The 15,580-nt window shown below is 45.7% G+C and overlaps 2 protein-coding genes across 2 annotated transcripts in view; both read left to right on the forward strand.

Annotated features, from left to right (window-relative positions):
• LOC128781446 (cathepsin G-like) overlaps positions 1-15,580 on the forward strand; it is a 61,542-nt gene that overhangs the window by 19,931 nt on the left and 26,031 nt on the right. The gene's annotated exons all lie outside the window — the stretch shown is intronic.
• On the forward strand, positions 6,802-10,057 carry LOC112296490 (granzyme B-like). Its single transcript, XM_024551283.3, has 5 exons — positions 6,802-6,982; positions 7,952-8,093; positions 8,616-8,751; positions 8,941-9,201; positions 9,819-10,057. The coding sequence occupies exons 1-5, from the start codon at positions 6,916-6,918 to the stop codon at positions 9,987-9,989; spliced, it is 777 nt and encodes a 258-aa protein (XP_024407051.2). The 5' UTR covers positions 6,802-6,915; the 3' UTR covers positions 9,990-10,057.

Genomic DNA, 15,580 nt, shown 5'->3' on the forward strand with positions numbered 1-15,580 from the left:
ACCATTGATTTGAGTCCCAGTTTCCTTCCCATCACTATTGGTTCCCTGTACATTTTCCTTTGTTTCTCTTAGCATAGGCTTCATTTTTTCATCTGTTTTTCAAACAGATTCAACCAAGTCTGTGAGCATATTGGTAACCATTGCTTTGAACTGTGCATCTGATAGGTTGGCTATCTCTTCCTCACTTAGTTGTATTTTTTCTGGAGCTTTGAAGTGTTCTGTCATTTGGGCCTTTTTTTTTTTTTTTTTTTTTTTGTCTTGGCGAGTCTGTTACTTTAAGGGGCGGAGCCTTGGTTGTTCACCAGGGTGGGGTAACGCTGGTGGCTGTGCTGTGACGCTGTACGTGGGGGAGGGGCCGAGTGGGAGCAATGGCACCTGCCTCACTCTCCTCCGGCTTTCAATCTTTCACTCAGATACCCACAATCAAACTGGGCCACTCTGGTGCTGGTTCCCAAGTGGGTGGGCCTGTGCACACTCTAGGCCCCTGTGGGTCTCTCCAACAACCTCTCCTGTGAGGCTGGGAGTCTCTCCTGCTGCCGCCCCAACCCCCAGGGGCGTTTTCAATCAGAGGTTTGAGGCTTTATTTCCCCCGTGCTGGAGCCCTGGGTTGCACAGTCTGCTTCACTCCCCACCGTTTGTCCGGTTTATCTGTGGGCGAATGTGGTGCCGCGGGGTGCTACCCGCTGCTCTGCCTGCCCCGTTCTCCGCCACTCTGAGACCGGCCCTCTGGGTTTATCTGTGCAAATGTGGGGCCGCAGGGTCTGCTAGTGCTCGGACTGCCTGCGTCATTTGTCCCACACTCCGCCAGTCTCGGTCCCGCCACAGCCACGCGAGTCCTCTCCACCCTGGTGCCCGTCTCCGCCCCTCCTACCAGTCTGGATGAATGTTTATTTTCTATTTCCTTGGTGTCTGTCCCCCTTGCTGTTCGATTCTCTGTCAGTTCTGGTTGTGCGAGGAGGCTCAGTGTGTCTACCTACGCCGCCATCTTGGTTCCCCTCAAAGTATAATTTATCATTGCATGGATGACATCCTAATTGCTGCAGCCTCTCAAGGAGAGCTAAAGCAAGTTTACCTCTGTCTTGAGGACAGTGTCTCCTCAGCAGAACTAGTCATAGCCCTGGAAAAAGTACAGCATTATCAGCACTGGCAGTATTTAGGATATGTCTTATTTCACCATACAGTTAGGCCTCAAATAGTTCAGATCCAGGTACCCTTAAACCTTAACAGTCTACAACAGCTCTTAGGCACCATCAACTGGATCCGTCCCAGTTTAGTGATCACCAGTGGGAAATTAACCAACTTGTTCAACACCCTTAAAGGGGATCCAGACCTAAATTCTCCTAGATCCTTAAGTGATCAGGCTAGACAGGAATTAGATTTAGGTAACCAATACCTTTCTTCCAGGCAGCTCACTAGGGTAAACAGACAATTACCTGTCAGACTTTTTCGCTTCCCCACACTGGGGACGCCTACTGGCCTAATCGGACAGTTGTCACCTAATTTAGAAATGATTGGATGGTTATTTTTATTCCATCAACCCCAGAGCACTATTACCACCTATATTACTGCACTATGTCAGTTTATTATCAAAGGCCGTGATAGAGTAATTCAGCTTTTTGACCACAATCCAGCTGTTATACACGTTCTATTCACCCAAGTGTATCTACAACAACTTTATAGTCAATCTTTAGAATTTCAGTGTGCAGTCGCTGGTTTTGTAGGGGATTTAATATTCATCTACCTTCTGATAAACTTCTTCAAAACCTCTCCACTCTTAATATCTGCATGGGGGAAAATTCAGTGCCACTCCTATTCCCAAAGCTAAAACCATCTTTATTGATGGTTCAGGAAAAACAGGGAAAGCTGCTATCACCTGGAAAGAAGGGAATGAGTGGAAACATTTCTTTCTGGAGGGCACTCTTCCACCCAACGGGCGGAAATTTCAGGGGCTATTCTTGCCCTCCAGCATTGGCCCAAAGAGCCTCTTAACTTAGTTTGTGACTGGTTATACTGTATATACACTCCTTCATATAAATCAGGCTCTATTAAAAGGGTCCATTGAGCCTCAGTTACTAAGTCTATTTCTAACCCTGCAAAGTCTTTTAGATAAAAGGAAGCACCCCTTATTTGCTACCCATATCCAATCTCATTCAGGCTTGCCTAGACCTATAGTAGAGGGTAATTCTCGGGCTGATGCCCTTTTCAGCCTAGCAGATACTTTTCAATCTGCGGTGATGTCTCATCAATTTTTTTCACCAAAATAGTCAGGCTCTATGTAAAGAATTTAATATTCCACGGGCCCAAGCAAAACAGATTATCAGAGAATGTCCAGATTGTCAAGCACTTGCAAAAGCACCCCCTACTCTTGGGATTAACCCTAGAAGGTTGCAACCTCGAATGATTTGGCAAACAGATGTTACTCACTATCCCCCTCTTCATTCGTAATATACTCCTTAAGTCAAACATTTAGTAATATAATCATACTTAAGTTTCAAAAGACTTGTTATGCTTATTTTAGAATGTCATATAGATTATGTATGTTGTAGAAAGTTCAAGTAAGTTGTAGATAGTCTGTAAGGAAAGAATTAAGAAAGTAAAGGAAAGTGTAAGATTGTAAATGAAGAGGGTAAGAAGGATAAAGGAAAAAGATAGATACCACATTCTTGTGTGGCATGGAAAGAAAGTACATTAGAGTGAATAGCTGAAGAGGGGAAGTAGAAGTAGAAAGGAAATAAGAGGAATAATAAGCATCTAAGTCTTTGAAACACTGCAAATTTTAGACCTAGAAACTACCTGGTCCTGAGAACAATAGGGTAATTAACTTGCTGCTCAAACTCATTGCAGCTTGCAGAGACAGCAGAGGGCCTGTCTTTCCAAGCAGACACTTACTCAGGTGCTCTACAGGCCACTCCCCTCACCGGGGAGTCAGCAAAGCATATTAGAGCTCATTGGCTCGAAGCCTTCAGCCATCTAGGCTGTCCACAGGAAATCAAGACTGATAATGGCCCAGGATATATTGCACAAGCCACTCAGGCTTTCTTAGAAAAATGGGGAATTCAGCATAAAACAGGTATCCCCTATTGTCAGGATGGGCGGGGTAGGACAAAATGGCAGCCGAACTACAACCCGGAAGAGAGGGCTGACGTCCAACCAGGGAACCACCAATCACAGATTGACACCTGGTTCAAAGAGACCAATCCCTAGCCCCCACGCAGAGAGCCAACCAGAATTTGGTGCATAAAACCCCACCATATTCCCTGCTTGGGCGCGACTTCCCCGGTCCCGCTCTGTGGACTGGGGAACCTCGCCCCGGTGAGCAAACCCCAATAAAGCTCTGTACTGCCTAATTTTGTGGCTGATTGGCATTTCTTCCTTGGTGGAGCCTAAGAAAACCTTTCACCTATAACCCTACAGGCCAAGCAATTGTTGAAAGAGCTCACCAGACCTTTAAGACATTATTAAAGAAACAAAAAAGGGGGAGTCAGGAAATATCCCCCAGGAATTTAACCATGCTAGCCATATATACATACAATTTTTTGAACTGTGATGATAATCTGAAGTCACCCATAGACAAACACTTTGTGCAAAACAGGCCTGCAGGCCCACACCCTTTGGTCTTATACAAAGACCCATTAGGGGAAGGAAGATAAAAGGCCCAACTGAACTATTAAGTTGGGAAAGAGGGTATGCTTGTGTTTACTCTCCAGAAGGACCTTTGGAGCTGGCAGTGAAGAGGGTGAAGCCATATCACCAAAAAGGCTTCCCCAGCGGCGACCCACCTCCACTCCATTGGACTCCCCCAATCCAGACCTCTCTAAGCTGTGTGTCACCCCCTGAAGTGGAACTCCAGTCAGCATTCCTGGGCAGATATTCGTCATCACCTACAGGACACATTCTCTACCAATCTCAAAGGACAGATTGATCAGCTCCAGCTTGAGCTCCACCAGCAGCTCAGTGACATCAAATGCTTAACTGAACAGAAAGTGTTCCAGACCCTCCACGATAATCTACAATAGCGGAACCCTAAGAACTGGTTTGATGGACTGAATTTACAAGTTTGGGTCATGGCAGCCCTTGTGTGCCTCCTTGTCTTAATCCTTATCGTGCCTTATGATGTATATAGAGGTCATTTTCTCGAGGTCGTGTTCAGAGACAGCAAATAATAGGTTTCACAGGCTTGACAACTACAATTGATTTCACAAACAAAAAAGGGAGAGATGTTGGAAACTACCCTGCCTGGTTTCAGAAGCTGTAAACCCCCATGGTTAAGGCTGAGTCAGAGTTGGGACCATAAGCCATTAAGGAGACAAAGCTTATCTCCCTGGCAGGGATGCCATCTCTGCCCACTTTATCCTGCTTGGCCCTGAGCTTGACCAGTTAGCCAATGATGGATGGATAAGATTCCTCAAGGGAGGAACAACCTAAGACAGGCATGGCCACAGAAAAGGCCCACAGGGAAGGACTCGGGGGGCTATAGAAAAAGGGGGTCATGGACCCTTGCCCCTTGGCTTTGAAATAGCCTGAGTCCTCATTCTGTCTGCAAGAAGTCTCCTAATCTCTTGGCTGCCTTACTTCCCTTGCCTGACTTAAACCTGAAACAATAACAGAGGGCAGTGCAGTCCTGTGCTGGGAGGGGCAGATTCCCTCGGAAATCAGGCGTAAGAAAAAAACATACATTCCTGTGAAACCTACTTAATCTGTACCCTCAGCTTAAAAGATAAGGGTCCAGACCTGGTATGAATCTGTCTCCCAAAGTTTTATAGCCCTTTAACTAACTGACCTTAACTCACAATAAGCCCTCAAAGTTCTCTATAAGTTATGTATTGTTTGACCCTCACTGCCTGACAATGATTGATGAGCTTTATCCGTATTCCTATGTGAATGAACCTAATAAAAGCCCCTGGAGAGAGAGGCTCTGGGCCCTTCCCCTTTGAGAGAAGCGGCCACCTTTCCTCCCCAAGCAGATCATGTCTTGGTAGACTTATTCTCATCCATGACGGACGCGGGGCTCAGAGATGAAGCTCCGCGACAAAGATGGAAATTTAAATTACCAGATTCTACCCACCAAGAGATACCTTAGTACATCTTTGAACAGAACTGGGCATAGCTTGTTTAGTAACAATGGTCCTTCATGTCCATTACAGTATAGTGAGATCATCAGCATAATTTGCTTAGCATATGTGAGCCTATTAGGTGCCAAGCTTGCTATATCAAAAGTGTGTCTCTTTGAAGAGGGAACAGAGAATACTAAAAGGACAATTATTGGGCTTTTGTTGCTGAGCATGGTTTCCCACTTCACATCATATCAATGATTTAGTAATCAGAACTTCCTTTGGGGAAACAGCCCTTTCCAGTCTTAATTCATGTGACTTGGGTGAGACTGACCCCAGCCAACCCAAAGAAAGAATGACCTGGGCTTAAGTCAATCAGCGGAATCAACTTTAAGGGCTACAATGATTCATTACTTTAGGCCAATACATGTCAATTGCAGTACTTTTGTTAAAAATATTGACAAGAACCCTGGCCAGTGTGGCTCAGTTGGTTGGAGTGTCATCTTATAAACCAAAAGGCCCTGGGTTCGATTCCCAGTCAGGGCAGATGCCTGGCTGGGCTGAGGGTTTGGTCCCAAGTTGGGGTTTGTATGAGAGGCAACCAATCGATGTTTTTCTCTAACATCAATGTTTCTCTCCTTCTCTCTCTCCTTCCCTTCCCCTCTCTCTAAAATCAGTAAGCATGTTCTTAGGTGAGGATTTATATACATATTACTCTGAGCATTTGTAAATTAAAGGGAGAAGTTAAAAAATCCCGTGGGGAAAAAAAGCTGTGATGACGAGGTCGGTGTATCTATGAAACCGCCACCAGTTTCATAGATGGTGGCAGTGCTGGGTTACTCCCTTGTACATCCCTCTGCTGTGGCCCTTCCCATATGGTAGTCTGCTCCCTAATGTTTCTGTCTCCCCCACCAGATGGTCAGCTCTCTAAAGCAGTGATTTTCAACTGGTGTGCCTCAAGAATTTTTAAAACATGCAATACCTGACGATTTAGTCAGGAGCACTGACCTCTTTTTCTTTAGATTGTTAAATTAAAAAATGACAACAATAGCCAACCAGTGTGACTACCCTGTGTGGAACCATAAATATATAGGTCATATAATAGAATTGTATCTTATTGGTCATATTGCATAATAAGTTTCCATCTGATTGGTTAATTCCTTGTACCAAATATCCTGATATACAAGCATAGGCACCTAATTTTTTTTTTAAATCTCTTTGGTGCAAGAAGAGTAGGTAATGACTATTATTTTTATTTTTTGTAAATCAAAATTATACCTATCTTTCATCAGATGGGCAAAACATATATTTTCTGGTATGCCACAGAATTTTAGTAATTAGTTTATGTGTGCCATGAGATGAAAAAGTTTGAAAATCACTGCTCTAAAGGAAGAAGACACATCTCCAATGTGTTTGGCCATAGCACAGAGAAGGGCATAAACACACATGTGCGAAAGAAATTATCCTGATGGACTTTGTAGCATGGAAATGAGGCACTGATGTTTCTGTCACTAGGGACTCAAGTTTCTGGGCTCCAGTACCTCTACTGGTCAATACCACATCCTACAGTCCCCACTTTGTACCCTTGGGTTGCTACTCTGGGCTAGAATGAGGTGTCTGCTCTGACTCATCAGCTGTGGGTCCTGATGTGGTCACTTCCTCCTTCTCACAAAACCACCCAGAGAACATCATCAGGCAGGAGGCGTGGAGGTGGAGAAGCTTTCAAAGAAAGACTTCTAGGATGAAACACTACAAAACCAGAGGGGAACTCAGGTCACTGAGCACTCCTGCTCCTTCTTCCTCTTCTGGGGCCTAAAAGGCAGCACAGAAAGATATCAGAAGCTCCAACCCGGGCAGCCTTCCTATGAAGATGTGGCCACTCCTGCTCCTACACCTGATGGCCTTTTTACTACTCCCTGATGCAGAGGCAGGTAAGTGAACATCCCTATCCTCACAGGCCCAATCCATCCCACAGTAGTCCCACACTCCTGTCCCTTCTGCACATCTGTGATCCATTCTGTGCACCAGGAATGTTCTGAAGCCCAACTCCCTTCCCATCTCTGACCCCCAAGCATGATGCCAGATAAGCTACAGGCAGCAGTGACAGGGCAGAAGGCTGTTCTCAAAAAAACCCAGTGGACTCAATCCCCTCACCCCCTAGGCCCTACCTTTCCATCTAGAGAGTGAAATTTTCCTAGAAGTGCTTGGAAGAGGGTAGGAAACTGCAGAGGCTTCCATGTCTGTGATGAGACAGTTGCTCTCCTTAGGGTCTGCTTAGGAGAGAAGCCCTGAGCTCAGCATACCCCATCATTGCTGAGGTCACTGTCCCCAACACAGAAGACTGCTGTTGCCTTTGCTCCATCCCAAGGCCCTCAGTCCCTTTCTCCAGCTCTGCTTTTCTCCCCAGGCCTTTAGCAGTTCCCCTCTTTAAAGGATGAGCCACTGTGGTTGGCAACCCCTCTGCTCTCCAGAGCCCCACAGCACTGGCCTTACCAACCTTTCTCCAGAGGCCCATTGAAGGCCATTCCTACAGGCAGCCAACAAACCCTTAGCAGGCACTCACTACACGTCAGGCGCTATGACACACTCAGCAACATCTAAATCTCCAAACTTAAGTCCTGGCCACTGCAAAGTGCCACTGTCCTGAGCATCACAGCACCACAGGGGCCTCAGACACTCACTTGAAACCAAGTGAAGTCAGGAAAGGAATTTTCAGGAGCCTCTAGGCCTTCACTGTCCCTAAGACAAGTATGTTCACCTCCAACTAAGGCCCCTCCCCATACACCTTCAGCTCCAGGACAGCTCAGGCTCCCAAGTGCCCAGCAGTTCTGAGTCATCCAGCAGATGCCTGCCTGACAAACTCAGTGAGTGCACAAAAGCACAACAGACTTTTCCTTCAGGGGAGATCATCGGGGGACATGAGGCGAAGCCCCACTCCCACCCCTACATGGCCTACCTGAACATTCAAGATGAAAAGAAGATGTGTGGCGGTGTTCTTGTGCAAAAAAACTTTGTTCTGACAGCTGCTCACTGCAATGGAAGGTGAGGGGCAGCAGCCAAACTACATCCCCTGAGACCCCTACAGAGACCCCTGTCCTTTATCCCAGGGGCTGCAGCCAAGGGCAGCTCCCCAGGCCCCTGATAACTCAAGCCCAGGAGAGCTCATCAGAGGAGCCCTCTGGGATCATGACTGGGGCAATGAAAGGCTAAGAAATAGGATGGGTAGGCTTTGGGCTCAGAGAATCACAGGTGAGAGTCAGTGAAACAGATGAGAAGAGAGGGACCACTGGCCAGATAAAGCAGCAGTGGATGATGAACACATGCACCAGGCCAAAATGAAAACTCAGGCAATTTCATGATATGGCCTGAGGGCAAGAAAAACTTCCCAGAAGCCTTACCCTAAGGGTCTCTGAGAAGCAGAGTCACCCTGCCTTGCTGCAGCCTCGATTTCCCCTAGCTGCAGCCCTACCCAGCCCTGGCTGTCACCTGCCCTTCTTGGACTCCCAGGCTCTATCTCCTGTGACTCCATGCCTCCACGTGAACACCGCTCTGCTCTCAGTACAGGTTAATCAATGTCACCCTGGGGGCCCACAACATCCAGAAGCAGGAGAAGACTCAGCAGGTCATCCAGGTGAAAAGAACCATCCCCCACCCAGACTATAATGCTAAGAACTTCTCCAATGACATCATGTTACTGCAGGTAAGAAAAGCTCCTGCTGCTCTTGCAGCTCTGGGTTCTCATTGTTTCTCCCCTCACTGTGACCTGTCCCTTCCTTCCCTCCCATCCTGGCTGCCTGACCTGTCCCAGTAACTCTCCAGGTGTCCCATCACAATGTCCAAGCCCTGAGGCCACTGGTTGACCTGGACTCTCTTGCCTCTTCCCCATCAGCTGGAGAAAAACATCAAGCCAACTAAGACTGTGAAGCCCCTCTGCCTTCCCAGAGGTGAAGGCAGGTTGTGGCCAGGACAGAACTGCACTGTGGCCGGCTGGGGAAAGGTCGCCCCACAGGGCAGATCGTCAGACACACTGCAGGAGGTAGAGCTGACAGTGCAGAAGGATACAGTGTGTGAGAAGCTCTTTAACCATTATTACAACAGGACCATTCAACTCTGCGTGGGGAACCCAGTGGAAAAAAAGGCTTCCTTTCAGGTGATACTGAGAATCTGCCTAGCTTGGCTCTGGGGAAAGGGATGTTTGGGGAAGAGCAAACCTAAAGAGCCAGACAGTGTGAGACTCCTTCACTCTCTAGGCTGTAATCTTTCTCTCCGGGAAGAAAGCTGGGGAGCAGCCAGCTCTGGGGCGAAATAGGGCCTCTGAGAGGCTATCAAGGGCCTGTGTCAATCTAAACATGATGCTCCTCCAGAAGGATGAATTTGCAACACTGTGGCCCATGCATAGGCACAGTGGTTAGAAAACTGTTCCCTGCATGTGCAGCAGTTAAACCTGGTGGTTCCTTGGAGCTGGCACCCACCTTGATTAATGAGTTCATCCTCTACCTGCATTCACGTACCTACACAGTAGACCAGAGCCACAGTCCCACAGCACATTTATAGGGAGGGGACCCAGGACCTGGGGGAGGAGAGGGAGCTGCCACCTGGGTAGAAGTGAAGCAGTGATGATGTCCAGGCTGGGGGGTCCCCCAGGAGCCTGTGCGCCCTTGTATCTCCTACAGGGAGGCCATGCCAGGCAGCCTTCTCTGAGGGGGGGGGGGGTGGGAGGGCAGAACTAGGAGAGCTGGCTCAGTCCTTCCCTCTTTCCATCTACAGGGGGACTCCGGGGGCCCTCTCATGTGTCACAATAGGATTCAGGGCATTGTCTCCTATGGATTCCGCAATGGGACAGCGCCACGGATCTTCACCAAAATCTCAAGTTTCCTTCCTTGGATAAAGAAAACCATGAAAAGCCTCAAATTGCAGGAGCCAGATTATCTTCTCTGAAGCTAATCCAAATGACACTGTGGAGAGGGAGGAGGGGCGGTGTCAGCAACCACGTAAATAAATGTCTCTCAGCAGCATGGGAAGAGCTGGGTTTTTCTTTACTCTTCAACCCTCATTCACAGGCAACATCTCTGTGCTTAGAAGGCCAATGGCACAATTCTGCTGTGTTGTTTCCTCCTCTTCCCCCTTCCCCCACCACCTCCCCAAACCCCTTGCAAAGCTGTTACCCAACTCTTTCCTGGGCCACACCTCCAGGGCCTGTCCTTCTGCCAGGGCAGAGCTGAGCATCATTAGGAGAAAATATGAATCTCTCAGGTCCTGGGTTCAGCATGAAGGTCTTCTCTCCTTCCCTTTGTTACAAGGCAGAGAGGAAGGGAATACCACTGTGCAGCTGGACACCCAGCAGGCACAGCCTGGGGCTGCAGTTCAATGACACAGGCCCACCACACTGGGGAGGGGAATGGGAGGAGATGGGGGTGGGGGGCGTAGTTTCCTGAGCAGGACATTTTCTCCCAGTGGCAGCTCTTTGTGGGGCTACAGGGGAGAAAAGCAAAGCTGGATAAGCTCTTCATTTTCGCCTGGGCTGAATTTCTTTCCTTGCCCTTTTCTTCCCTCCTCTAGGCTGATGGCCCAGCTTTGTCTCCAGTCCCCTGGTTGCCCTTTCTTCTTCATCTCTGCTAACCACTGAGGGTTCTCAGAGTCCACCAACTCCTGTTCCCTCCAGACCACACTGATCTGAGCTCAACACTTCCTCATATCCCTCCTACATAGGACACCCAGCATTCCAAGTTTTCAGCAGGTGCTCATCACTGAGCTGCCAGCCCAGCTTATGTCCTGGCAGAGGGTTACCATGGGACCATGCCTGTGCTGGCGCCATGCAGGGCCATGGAGGACAGGGCTTGCAGGGTGTCTCTCCAGAAGACCTGGTCCCACCTCTCAGTTTGACAGAGCTAGCTCAACCCCTCACATTCAGCCCAGGGTCCCCACCATGCCATCAGTATCTACTGACCTCCTGGTTGCTCAGGAGCCTTAGCCCCTTTCAGCTTGTTCCTTTGTGTCACTGCCAGCCTCTAGACTCAGACTCCTTGCTGGCCACTGTGGGCTATATCAGCCTTTGGAGTTAGAAAGGGCTCCTCTCTGTAATAGCACTGGAAAGCAAAATTTGTCCATCACCCAACAAACAAATGCTGATTGATCACCAACTAAGTGCCAGGCGTTGGGGATATACAGTGAACATAATACACATTCTATCACCTGAACCCGAGTGAAACTGACAGTGTTGACTTTCATTCAAATCTAATTCCCATTCCCTCCTTTATGTGAGTCTACATGGCCTAGATCTTTGTGGGAAGCCCATGGAGTAATGTATTCGTGTTTTATTTTTATTGCCGGTTACACTGTTTGAATTTTATCACTTGTGGCTCTAGAACAGTAGCATATGGAACCTGGAAATGACGTTAGTTCTTTCATTTCTAGATGTGAAGTTACCAAGCTGTTCACTGAAGCATCTTTTCACATCTAGTCGCACACAAAGCATGCAGCAACACAATCTCTCAATGACCTTGAGTGTATTTACTTGGAAAGAGCAGTCTTGTCACACAGCTACTGATTTGGAGCTGGAAAACTAAAAAAAAAATCCCTGCATCTAACACTTACTAAGGACCTACTGAAAAATGCAAAACAGGAAAAATGTGAAAAGCAAAACAAAAATAGTATTTTAAAAAGTTGCCCAGCCACATACTCATTTAGGTACAACATATGTGAAGAAATGATTCTATCGTGTGAGGCAATGATTCTAAGTTTTCAGGAAATTATTCTATGGTTTAAACAAGTTTGAAAACCACGCTGGAGGTCCTCATCCTTTTTTGAGACATAAGGGAGAGACAAAGTCCCAGGACAGTGTGGCGACCAAGTGAAGGTACCATTGAGTTAGGACAGAGCCTGGTCTGAGCCCAGGCCCCGACAGCCAGGCCAACTAGAGGCCTTACATGTTTTCTAACACCCACCCTGTAATGACTTCCTGCCATCCCTGAACACTGCATGAGCTTCTGTTCAGACACCTTCCTGGAGAGAAAGCCTCTGTGCTCCTGTGGCAGCCGTTCTACAAGTATGCAAAACATGTTCTTTGGTGAGCTCAGGTCTGCTTGTGGGCATGTTGGGAAGAGGCAGGTAAGCACCTTGAACATGCTGATTCCTTCCACTCTCCTTTGTCTGTGGAAGTATTTTCTTATCTCCCATGTTTGAAGAAACCTGCTTTAAAATCTTTGTGATGAAAATTTTAAAAATACTAATGCCTCTACTCACCAAGACCCATACCCACCACACTTCTTTGCTGCAGACCCACAAGAAGAGTCACGTCTCAACGTAGCTGGGAGAGACCCACACAGTCAGCTCCTAGGGTGGGGGAATAGGCCCAAAGGAATGCAAGATCTTGGTAATTTGATCCAGGAGCATGTTCTGAGATGGCTCTGCCTTTCTTGCTCACCACCATACTTCTGCCAGTACCGTTGTCTGCAGACTTGGGAAATTCAACAGGGTTTATTCCCAGTCTTGGTATCCCACACAACACTGCATTTGAACAACAAACATATTTCATATGATGAAAGGAGTGCAGCAACAGGTTTCTTTTTTTCAAAGCCCTATTGCTAGACTACACTTCTCATTCACAGATTCAGACAGCACAGTGAACATCGGGCAGGACAGAGAAAGCCACTTTTAAGCACAGAATAGTCAGGTTGATGAACATCAAAGAGAAAGAGAAAGTTGAAAGTAGACAGAAGAAATAAGACCACACAGTACTTTAGAGGAAGCAACAATATGAATAAAAATAACCTTTTCTTCAGAAATAATGCAAGTCAGAAGACAGAGAAATGATACTTTTAAACAGTTCAAAGAAAGGAAAATAGGCAATCTCTTCCTGGAACTCAACTTGGAATTCTATATCCAGTGAAAGTATTGTTCGAAAATGAAATGAAGACACACAAGTTGGTACAAGAATTTCTTGCCATCACACCTGCACTGAAAGAAATACTAAAATAAATTCTTTAGGCAAAGGGAAGTGATCCTCATTGTAAGCAGAAGGGAAAAAGAGAAATAAAAATATAAAATGTGGCTAAATATAAATGGTGGCAGGGGGAAGATACGTAGAAATGCATCATTAGAGTGTTCCTCTATGAGTAGTATATGTGAATTTAAAGTATACTCTGATATGTAAGGGGGCATATTGTAATCCAGAGCCATTAAAGTAATATAGAAAGATATAACTAAAAGCCAGGAAAGAAGGCAATATGAGATACAACAAAAGAAGGCAGGAAGAGGAGGATAAAGAAACAAAGAATAAATCATACTAATAGAAATTAAATAGCAATGTGATATTCTGCAACCCAATCTTCTCAGTAATTGCATTTAAAAGCAAATAGATTACATACTCCAATTAAAAGGCAGGGATCATCAGTCCGAATTTTTTTAAAAAGCAAGAACCAATTTTGTGCTGTTTGCAAAAGACCTAACTTAAACATAAACACACGGACAGGATGAAAGTGACAGTGTAGGAAAAAGATAGATCCTGCAGCACCTCCCACCAGCCCCCAGCACGAACAGCCACACCCATGCAGTTTGCTGTTTAACTTTTGAATTTTTTGGTCACCTGTGAGCCAAAAAACCATTTTTTATATTTATTTTTATTTTTCTTAAAATGGGTAAAGTTGAGACTCTTTTCATTATTTTTTAAACATATTTTACTGTGACCTGTGCAGGTCTTTGTCTATTCTTCATCAGCTTTTTGGTCTTTTTCTTCTAGATTTTCAGAGTTCTTTATATATTAAATAGATTCACTCTTTAACTAAATTTATTTCCAAGTTTTACATCTGCATTTTGAATTTTTGTATTTTTGAATTTTTTTTAAGATTTTATTTATTTATTTTTAGAGAGAAGGGAAGGGAGGGAGAAAGGAATGAGTGAAACAGTAATCTGTGTTTGCCTCTAGCGCACCCCCTACTGGGGATATGGCCTGCAATCTAGGCATGTGCCCTGACTGGGAATCAAATTGGCAATGCTTTGGTTCACAGGCCCATACTCAATCCACTGAGCTACACCAGCCAGGTGAATTTTTTTCATATATTTTATTGATTTTGCTATTACAATTGTCCCAATTTTGCCCCCTTTGTCCCCCTCTGCCAAGTACCCTCATTCCCTCTAGCATTCCTCCCCTCTTAATTCATGTCCATGGGTCGTGCATATAAGTTCTTCAGCCTCTCCATTTCCTATACTATTCTTAACCTCCCCCTGTCTATTTTCTACCTACTATTTATGCTATTTATTCCCTGTACCTTTTCCCCCATTCTCTCCCTCCGCTCCCCACTAATAACCCTCCATGTGATCTCTATTTCTGGGACTCTGTTCCTGTTCCAGTTGTTTCCTTAGTTTGGTTTTGGTTTTGTTTTTTTTAGGTTCAGTTGTCTGTAGTTATGACATTGCTGTCATTTTACTATTCATATTTTTTATCTTCTTTTTCTTAAACAAGTCCCTTTAACATTTCATATAATAAGGGCTTGGTGATAATGAACTCCTTTAACTTGACCTTATCTGGGAAGCACTTTATCTGCTCTTCCTTTCTAAATGATAGCTTTGCTGGATACAGTAATCTTGGATGTACGTCCTTGGCTTTCTTGACTTCAAATACTTCTTTCCAGCCCCTTCTTGCCTGTAAGGTTTCTTTTGAGAAATCAGCTGATAGTCTTATGGACTCTCTTTTGTAGGTAACTCTCTCCTTTTCTCTTGCTGCTTCTAAGATTCTCTCCTTATCTTTAATCTTGAGTAATGTAATTATGATATGCCTTGGTGTGTGCTTCCTTGGGTCCAACTTCTCTGAGCTTCCTGGACTTCCTGGAAGTCTATTTCCTTTGCCAGATTGGGGAAGTTCTTCTTCACTATTTGTTCAAATAAGTTTTCAATTTCTTGCTCGTCCTCTTCTCTTTCTGGCACCCCTATGATTTGGATGTTGGAAAGTTTAAAGTTGTCCTGGAGGTTCCTAAGCCTCTCATCATATTTTTGAATTCTTGTTTCTTCATTCTGTTCCAGTTGAATATTTATTTCTTCCTTCTAATTCAAACCATTAATTTGAATCCTGGTTTCCTACCCTTCACTGTTGGTGCCCTGTACTTTTTTCTTTATTTCACTTTTCATAGCCTTCCCTTTTTCCTGTATTTTGTGAGCACACTCACCCAATTCTGTGAGCATCCTGATTACCAGTGTTTTGAATTCTGCATCTGGTAGGTTGGCTATCCCTTTGTTCTTTAGTTGTATTTTTCTGGAGCTTTGGTCTGTTCTTTCATTTGGGCCATGTTTTGATCTTGGTGTGCCTGGTACTAGTAAGGGGCGGAGCCTTAGATGTTCACCAGGGCAGGGCAACCCATGTCACTGCGTTATGGTGCTGTCTGTGGGGGAGGGGTCAGAGAGGGAACATTGCTGCTCGCTCAGCTCTCAGCTGGCTTTCAGTCACTTCCTTTGCTACCCACAAGCAAATTGGGCCCTACTGGTGATGATTCCCGGGTGGGTGGGTGTGTTTGTGTACATTCTAGGACCCTGTGGGT

This window comes from Desmodus rotundus, chromosome 7 (assembly GCF_022682495.2).
Source record: "Desmodus rotundus isolate HL8 chromosome 7, HLdesRot8A.1, whole genome shotgun sequence".
Lineage (NCBI taxonomy): Eukaryota > Metazoa > Chordata > Mammalia > Chiroptera > Phyllostomidae > Desmodus > Desmodus rotundus.

Coding starts and splice junctions, on each gene's coding strand:
- LOC112296490 (XM_024551283.3), top strand. CDS start 6,916: ATGAAGATGTGGCCACTCCTGCTCCTACACCTGATGGCCTTTTTACTA. Junction 6,983..7,951: donor ACTCCCTGATGCAGAGGCAG/GTAAGTGAACAT, acceptor CTTTTCCTTCAG/GGGAGATCATCGGGGGACAT. Junction 8,752..8,940: donor ATGACATCATGTTACTGCAG/GTAAGAAAAGCT, acceptor CTTCCCCATCAG/CTGGAGAAAAACATCAAGCC.